At 40.9% G+C, this 9,448-nt stretch overlaps 1 protein-coding gene across 2 annotated transcripts in view; it reads right to left on the reverse strand.

The window, feature by feature from the left end:
* LOC311025150 (atrial natriuretic peptide receptor 1-like) overlaps positions 1-9,188 on the reverse strand; it is a 120,664-nt gene extending 111,476 nt beyond the window's left edge. For both annotated transcript variants that reach the window (XR_014598365.1, XM_084027912.1), the window contains exons 1-2: positions 8,528-9,188; positions 5,564-6,371 (exon numbers count right to left, since the gene is read on the reverse strand). Coding sequence is in view for 1 of the 2 variants with exons in the window: in XM_084027912.1 (XP_083884038.1) it covers positions 5,564-6,314 (751 nt within the window). In the remaining variant the exon portion in view is untranslated. The remainder of the gene's footprint in view (positions 1-5,563; positions 6,372-8,527) is intronic.
* Positions 9,189-9,448: the final 260 nt, after the last annotated feature.

Genomic DNA, 9,448 nt, shown 5'->3' on the forward strand with positions numbered 1-9,448 from the left:
CAGTGTGAAACTCATTTATTTTGTTAACTGCTTTCTAATAGTGGTGAGATTTCAGCTTTTTTCCCCTCTTTCTCTTGACTTTATTTGCGTATTTGGTATTGAAAGGGAATCCCAAAAAGTAATCATTTTACGTAACTTTAATTTTTTGATCCTCCGATGATTAATTGTATCAGAATACATTGTTAAAGTAACCCTCAGAGATTCCCACACTAGCCTGTACTACTGCTACTCATTCTATGGTTTATACATCCAAAAAAAAACAGTACACTTGACCAAATAATAATACTTACTATAGGATAAGATAAGCGAGAGGAAAATTGCTGTGCAGCGGTTGCAGTGCAGAGTGGGAAAGAGTGCAAATAGAACAATATATAAGATTAGCAGCACGGTGCACAAACCACTCTGCCAGACGTGGTTCGTAATGTAAGTTTCACGAGAGATGCAAATCTAAAATACAAAGGGAAAAAAGTACACGGCTAACGAGCAGGTGAATACATATGCAGGTTAATGATAACTATGCAGAGTCTGTGATATATAATTTCAGACAGGCTTCATTTCTTCCATCAGCTTTGATATCCATGAGCATCGACCTCCTTAAAAGGATTAACTCATTGATATATTTTATTCTACTGTCATAGTCTTTCCAAGCAGCTTTAAGAGTCGCTGCATGCTTGATTAAGGAGACACAAGGTAAAATTAGCCTGAGTGTGTTTTGCAGGAAATACCTACAGATCTGATAGGCTGACTGTAGTCTCCATATAAGGCAGCAGGTTCCTGACCTCTGTTAATAAATGCCCTGTTGGGAGGTTTTATGCCTCTGTGGGAACCAGAGAGGGAAGTGTGTTTGTTTGTGCCAGTTAACAGATTGATACACCTCTGCAGATAGAGGAAGCCTGAGACTGTGTTGAATTTATGACTCTGTTACTAAACTTCAGCACAGTGAGGGTGAAGTTTTATTACTAAAGCTGAACTGAAAGCAGTGAGGTCAAATCATAATCTCTCACATTTCGACCATGTTTAAGTTCCTTTGCTTTCATTTTATCTGGTTAATATCAACTCTACGAAGAACCAAACCTTATTTCAATCACACAAATGGTCTTACACACTGCAGCTGGTTTCCATTTGGATGTCAAACATAAATCCTGTCCTGAGTATATCTCAATATATAACGTATTTTTTACAAGTGTTGCAAGTAATGACCACTTTATTTTACCAATTAATTGATTTATTTGATCAATAAAATATCTGAAAATTGTGAAAAGATGCCTGCAGCCCAAAGTGATACCATGAAATTTGAGAAAGAAAAGCAGAAAACCCACCAAACTGAGAATTACAGTGACCACATTCCAATGATTAATTTGAATTATTATTAACTGATTATCAAAATAGTTCCGGACTCTATCTACCAATAGATTATTCCACTAATTGTTAAATAGTTGTTGTTGTCTTTGGGAATCAGACATTAATTGACAATATCTTAAGTCTCTTAAAGCAGCTAACATTTCTCCTTCTAATATCAAGCTATTATATCCTTTAAAGTTTAAATGCAAATTACCGAAGTTTCAATTACCGAATGTATCTCTTATCGAGTGGCTTAAAGTCTGTTTAAGCCTTTGACACTTCGAATTATTAAGCAAATTATAAGGGCTGATTATGTTGATATGAAGTTGTTTGATTCTGTGTCCTTGGGGGTCGATTTATGTTGGAGTGTTTTTGCCTCTTCCTAAATAAAACATGAGATGTGCACATTGCTGCTGAGCACCTTTCTCCATGCTGCATCATTCCCTGCTGCAGACTTTTCCACCGTGTCCTCGGGGCAGAGTCATTTAGCTCTTGTCTGGCCTGTGGACGCATCGATTCAGCTCGCATTTCTGGCTGCTGTTGCTGCAGTGATGGCGCCCCGAGGCAAGGAGCAGCGGCTAATGTCTGACTTAACAACCTGAGCTGCCAGGCTCGCTGGCAGGGGCAGAAAAAACAGATGACAGTGATAGGCAGGAACCATGACGAGCAGGCAGTTTGTATAACTCTGTTGACATGAGCTCAGAATATCTGTGGCTTCGGTCCGCAGCTGAATCAACAAGAAAACATTCAAACCACACTGCTGTGCCTCTGCTTAGAATGGTGACTGGCTTATTTTGTTTGTGTGTAATGATGTGCATAGGCTAGATAAAAGGCTTTATTACCATCCTTGTTAACCTCATATCTACTAAATGTCAGCTTTTTCAAGAAGTGAGCTTCCTCTTTATTGATTTTACGTGTTTAGCTGTAGACTGTACGATTTGTCCGAGATTATGTACAACCAAGACTTATTTACAACCCCAAAGTTTGTCATTCAGAATTCTTCCATCTGATAAACTGGTAATAATATATCAACATGAAGAGTTTTGAATATTATTTAATTATTATGTAGTTTCAGATGTGAATGCTATTAGAAATCGAACCTACTTGTCAGAAAAAGAGTAGAAAGAAAACAGTTGTATCTGCTTCATGTTCACGCTAATAATGACGTCTTAGGACTTCCGGACTTTCACACCCAAATTCACACCCAAATTCACACCTAACCAAACGAGCCTTGCTGCAACAAAATTAGGTGTTCTCAGTCTGGATCAAGCTGAGCAACGGTTGGGGTTTGTTTGAAGTGAGAACCATTCTTTTTGGTTGGTTCAGACCTTCAGACCAATTACTGCGCGCTTGTGTCAGAACAAATATGAGCAGCAGTAGTATGTGAGAAGAGGACAGGACCAAGTGTTAAACTGATAATTGGTGAGAGTCAAACAAATGACAATGTTCAATTATTTTCCAAGAGGATGAGAAGAGGATTCGAGAGGAGGTGAGAAACAGATTCATCCCAATGTATAGATAATTAATAGACTTGTACAGCATACCTTTAAATAAGTTAAACAGGAAACAGGAATATTTCAATGATTTCACTCCTGTCTGGTGACCAAGATGAAAAAGTTGAAAATCAAAGGTTTCCTTTTGAATGTTTAATTAATAAATTAAGACCCAGTCCATTAGAAAACGCTACCTATTCATTTCTTGAACCCTGTGCCTTTCATCCCTATGATAAGCATCACAACCTGTGATTATGTGCAGGTAACTCAGGGGAACTGAGTGACGATTAGACGTACGGCTCCGCTGCACTGATCGCTCATCTCCTGCAGCGTTCTCATTCTGTCACTCTGCAGTTTGCCTTTTCTGTTATAATTTGTTGTTTGTATTAGAAAGGAGTATATTGCCAAGTACGTTTTCACATGCAAAGAATTTGCCTTGGTTTTCAGTGTGCACAATAATTACAAAGAATAAACAATAAACAAAGTACTGCAGTCAAGAACTCTGATGATAAACCTGCAGCATCAAAACACACGACTGCATGATTCAAAAATTAAACACGTCAGTTTGAACTAGAAGGTAATGGATGCTGTCCTGATTCTCACAGCCGACAGTTTGTTTCTGAAGGCATCTGTTCCTGAATTAAATCCTGAATTGATTTACTGGAAACCGTAGACCCCAAGAAGCTGAGACGAAAGGGAAAAATTGATTCCCTTTGCAGAAAGTGAATTCTCACTCGTCAATATCAGGCTTAAAAGAACGTTGTTCGATAAAGACAGCTTATTGATCGGTTCAGTTATAAAACATACTGCAGAACAGACATGCTGGAACCAATTAAACTGAAGTGTTACCACCTTGATGGTATTGATTAAAATGGATAGAACACACTAAGGGGAACCGATAAAATAGTTTGGATTCATGTGCTATTATAAAAGATAAGTTCAGGTCCAGATTCGATTTCCAATTCGATATCTATTAGCTATTTCAGTGTTTATTAGCTATCGATAGCTATTTCAGTGTGAATTGAGAAAGAAAAGAAAAATAATCATTGAAATGCCGTTACTAACTGAAGTAGAGAAATAACCTGAGAAAACACACAATCAAACTACGCAATTTTACTGTATTTCTGTATCTGTTACTCTTAAAAAATGATGTCATGATTAATCTGTGAATAAGTCAAATCAAAACAGGCAAAAATTGCTACACTTAAAATGATTACAGTACCAATTTGAATGTAAATCTGTAACACAACAACAACAGAACAAAGTATTAATTTCTGTGCCAAGAGTTCAAGACGGAGTTCATTAAACTAAACTGAGTGGACTTTTTTTTTTTCAGTGAGGACTTAGTCTCGGTACATGGGGCCGCACCAACTCGGGTACCCCCAAATTTGAGTTTATTTAAAATAATTCACCACGGGCCGAAGTTTAGCAAACCAAGGACTTAGACCAAGAATTATTAGTTGCAGCCTCACAAAGCTCAAGGAGGCCTTTTTGGGGCGAACATTTTGGACCATGGAAACTGAACCCTGCAAGCACACTTCATTTTCATAAGACAGTATTGGCCCAAAGTTAATTGGACCACCAACAAAATACGGTCCATCCAAGCAGAGCCAACCAGAGAGAGAACAGCAGCACCGACAGCTTCACCAATCAACAAGCAGCAGCTTTACGGCTGAGTGGTTCACACATATAACCATATACAGTTACCACACAACCCGTCGGACGTTCGGTGCTTGTCTTTGCTCCCTGTTTCCTATCAGCCTCTGCTGTCACTGTCAATGAATGCTAACAATGACCACCTACAGAATGAGCCGTAATGCAAGTTATTTTTCCTGCGGTTCACACTCTGTGATCAGAGATTTCTCCCAGCAGACATCCTGTCAGGTCACAGCGCAGGTGCATTTAATAACATAATAATAATAATAATAACATTAATGCTGGCAGCAGGTCCTGTTCTGTGCGTGCTGGTGCATTGAAATAGTTTACTGGAAGTGAGCAATAATGTAATTAATGATCCCGTTTGTGCTTTTCCTCCTACAAGTCAACATGTCTGCTGTTAAAAATCAGACATGCTGCGACCCTGTCAGACCTGATGAGACTGAGGCCCAGTCGACACTACTTACTTTGGAAAACTTTCCTGTATGTTTTGGCCTTTCGTCTACACACAAACAGATGTAGACCTTTTCAGGTGCCGATGTTAAGGTGACGTTTAGCACCAACCCCACTTCGTCTTCCATCCATGCATGCAACACTTCAGTTCCGCCATAGCACCTTGCAGCCATGTTCCAAAAATATGTTGTATAAATCATGCATGAATAAAGAAATTATTGGCGACTTGTTTTACTATTGTTTGATTCACTAATACAGTGTGAGAAAAATAAGCTCACTACGCTTCAAAGTGTTATACTTCAACAGTTATACGACGAAATTAGACTTTTTTTGACATGCAAAATGAGCATTACTTCATCTCTTGCCATTGACTACCATACATTCTATCCTAAAAAAAGGTCTTCACCTCTCTATATATATGTATGTGCAGACAGGGCCTGAATATACAGCCCCAGGTTACGTCTCAGATTCTCGGAACTGAGTGGACTTGTGAAGGCATCTAGTTTGTAATGTGCCATGGAAACATCTCACAATCTTTTAGTTCCTCAGTTTAAAATCTTTGAGATGAACTGCAAACTAAATGTACAATGATTGAACCAACAATCAGTCTGGCGACTCACCTCTGCCGTCGTTCTGAATGTCGGAGAGGATTTGGGAGTAGTTGACCGGCAGCTTGTTCTCTTCGAACACTCTGTCCACGAGGGTGATGTTGATGTTCTTCAGCTCACTGTACAAACCCTCCACGGCAAAGTAACATGGCCGATCGTCCACATTTTTGTCACTGAATACGAGCATCACGTGCTCCCACCACCCAAAGTGCTCACAGATACGCAGGGCGAACTTCCCAAGCTTCTTGTGGGTGGGGCCCGTGTTGGTGATGGATGGGTAGCCTCCGCGGTTAAAGGCAACGGCCGGGGCGCCCGCCGTAACCATGGGAATGTCCCAGTGGGTGGTGAAGAGGCCGACCGGCGAGGAGCTGTAAGAGCAGCCTGGCCCGATGAAAGCCCACGGTTCGTATGCCAGTTTAAGGTCCACCGCCATGAGCGGGGCGATGGAGTCGGAGCAGATGCCATCCTTGTCTTCGCTGTTCTTGAAAACGTAGGTGAGGTGGTAGTCTGGGAGCAGGGTGGGGTCGTCGTTGACGGTTTTAACAGCTCGTTCCAGGGCGGGGCCAATACGAGGCCAAGCCCACGGGTAATCTGTGTTGCTCTGCGGTAGAATGACGGCCAGCGTGATGTTCTGGGCCCGGTGCTCGTGGTGCCCTCGAGTTTGGCGTCTCAAGCTGCGGTGTGATCGCGCGGTGGCCGGCTGTAGGTCGAGCAGAACCAACAGAACCAGCAGGAGAATGGTGCCCTCCTTCCGACAGGCCATCCTCCAGCCCAGCAGGTAGTCCACTTCCACCACAGCTGAATAATTTATCCCCGTTAGCTGTAGAGACACACACGGGAGACATTAAGAAGACATGCAACATAAATGAAGTCCTGTTATTGAACGTTGTGCGAGTGCTTCCTCCTGTGACTTATATCTAATAACATAGTCAGGAGGACACTAAAAACCTGCTTCGGTTGGTCATGGTCTGATTCACTGTAATAATTAAGTCCACGTCAGACCTGAGTGGCCTAAGTGAGTTCAGAGCCATGCTGAGCCGTGGGAGAAAAACTCCCCAAAGCGAGAAAGTGAGAGGACAATTTTCCTGGCAGTCCTGCCCACCTTATACAACACAGACGTAGCATAATACACTGAAAGTGTTGAGTGTTTTCTCAAGTACAGACTGCCCTCGTGAGTATCTCAGACTGGGGGAAACACATTGTCATCCTGTCATAACAATTGTCCAAAAGAATATTTGCTCCAACATTTGACATCCGCCTAAAAAAGGACAGATTTATTGACACCTTCATGACGGACTGTCGACTGATGACAAAGTTTTTGTAACTACTGCATTTAAAATGATGCATCCAAGAAATATTATTAAAGGTGACCAACTCAACCTCTGCTTTAGGTAATCCAATGATGTACCTACATGTTATCTGGTGTTACACAAGATTCAGTGGGAGGAATTCAAAGAGTCAAATGTCACCAAGAAAAATGTTCTTATTAAAAGTAAAAGCATGCAAACCAAAAGGTCGTTTTAATTAACTTAAACAGCGGAGGAGTGTACAGACTGTATTTGGAGCTGCAGACACCTGAATGTGTCCGACTCATATAACATTAATATTCTATTATTCATGAACTGGAAAATAAACTGGATGTGAATTTGATCTAAATTTGATCAAAGCAAGTCACTCATAATCACAGTCATCACATTGCAAATCAGTTTGAAAAATTGGGCAAAATCGAAGTACATTTACTTAGAAATATTACTTTAAATACCACTTCTTTTGTAAATGTGGCATATTTTACTCTACTGGCTGTGGTTAATAGTTACCCATTAAGATTTTACAAACACACAACTATGGCAAGTTCATAAAATATAATGCCTTGCATTCGAAGAGACTAGGGTTGTCAAATAAATCGATGAGTTGACTTGTATCCAGTTATTTACCCAGTTTTAGGTGATATATATTATTAAACACTTTTAGATCTTGGTCATTTTAAGCACATCAATTAACTAGAAAGTGGATTTTAAAGCCATTGCTATTCACTACTGTTTAGCAAAACTCGTATTTTAACGCTGTTCTTTTACCGCTTTTGTCTAGTTGTAAGTTTTCCATTTCGACATTGGTGTTATGAGTTGTTCTAGGACTATATTCAGCTATAATGGAGTTAAGACAGAAGGATGAACCAACCGAGAGCTTTGTCTCCATAGCTGCTACCCAGGGTAAACACATTTTTCAATATGTGCTGGTCCTGGCGTCCCCATCGCCTTCTATTCTGGTGTCACAGATGGTCTCAGCCCCGGGGACCACCCTTCCCTGGCAGTTTCTCCACAACCTCCCTTAAAATCTCTAACTGTTTCATGGTCCTGCTGAATGAGGCTGCAGTCAATCAATGCCCAAGTATTGTGAGCAAATTGAATCGGAACAATACGTCACACTCCTACAAACCATACTGACATAAGTGTCTGCTTTGGACTTTTTGTTCTGGTTAGATTTCCCAGCTAAAGTAACAGTCTGCATGAGAAAGACTTTCCACCCAAAAGCGTGGTAAGTGGTGTCTCTCTCTGACGCTACGATGTCTGTGTGTTCGGTACCAGGATGCAACATTAACAAGCTAGCAAGTCAAGCTAACTGCCATGTTAGTGACGTACATTTCACGCTAAATTAAATGATAGGCTACTTCGAAACCTACAACACACATTTTTGACATGCAAAATTATCTTTTAATTGTCTTTTATCTTTAAAAAAAATTGCCTCATTATTGACTAGCCTACCATTCACATTTTTTTTTTACAAAATAATTGTCAAATTGACGGTTCATAGATATGAACCTGAGTAGGCTACATAATGTCCATTTTTAATGGATAGACAACCCTTGAAAGCATCGTTTCCCACACAGACAGAAACATGCAGCAGTCAAACCTCGAATGTAAATCAATACATGCCATTAAATACGATATCTGATATTTAAAATTGACCTCTCTGTACCTCAGTGGGTGTCTGCCTTCCTCTTCAACTTCTTCGTAAGTCGCTGCTGATTTTAATCACGAATGATGAACTAGCTAACTATGCCCGCGAAAATAAGCCTGGCGCGTGCCGAGTGTTCTGTGACAGACCGTTAAATCCAAGTGTTTTCTTTTTTCTTGCTCTGGATGGAAGAAAAGTCAAAACAACGGGAATTTCACGTACGTTTGTACCGTGGTAAAAATTCTAAAAAATAAAATATCTCAGTCAGTGTATGTTTTTTCACGGCAGTCCTTCAGGAATGTAAGCTTCAGGAAAGTTTAAAATGCTGTCACAAAATACTTTATGTATCCATCGTCACACAAACGCAAGTTGAACGTGTTCACCTATCACTCCTTCACGTGGTCCAAAACCGGTTACAAAACACAAAAAGTAGGGTGAAAGCGGTGGGAATCCACATTATCAACCGTGAGTGACATGTTAACGGAACTGGTCAGGACTTCCCATTCGGATTTAACGGAATCCCGACAGGTAAAGTCCGTTAAACAGCGTTTAGGAGGCTGCTCGGCTGCTGTCTGGTCCAACAGGTGAACGTGCCGAGCCCCATGTCTTTAAATCCTTCCATCCAGGTGAACGTGAACGTGTGATGATCTGTGAGGGTTGTTGCCGGTGGACTGACCGCCCGACTGAGCGACTGAGTGAGTGCGGTCTGTCTGGGCGGAGAGCTGGGAGAGAGTGGGGAGGATGGAGGGGGAGGGAGGGAGGGAGGAAGGAAGGAAGGAAAGAGAGAGATGTAATAGAAAAGAACGGAAGCAGAGAGGAAAGGAAGGGAAGGAGAGAAGGAAGTAATACTTTAGGTTAGTTTCAAAATTAACCAAATTAAATGGACAGACTTTAGAGAGCTATAATTTGATCTTGTTTTTAAACAATTGTTATCAAGTGGGC

The sequence above is a fragment of the Eutrigla gurnardus genome (assembly GCF_963514095.1).
Source record: "Eutrigla gurnardus genome assembly, chromosome: 14".
Lineage (NCBI taxonomy): Eukaryota > Metazoa > Chordata > Actinopteri > Perciformes > Triglidae > Eutrigla > Eutrigla gurnardus.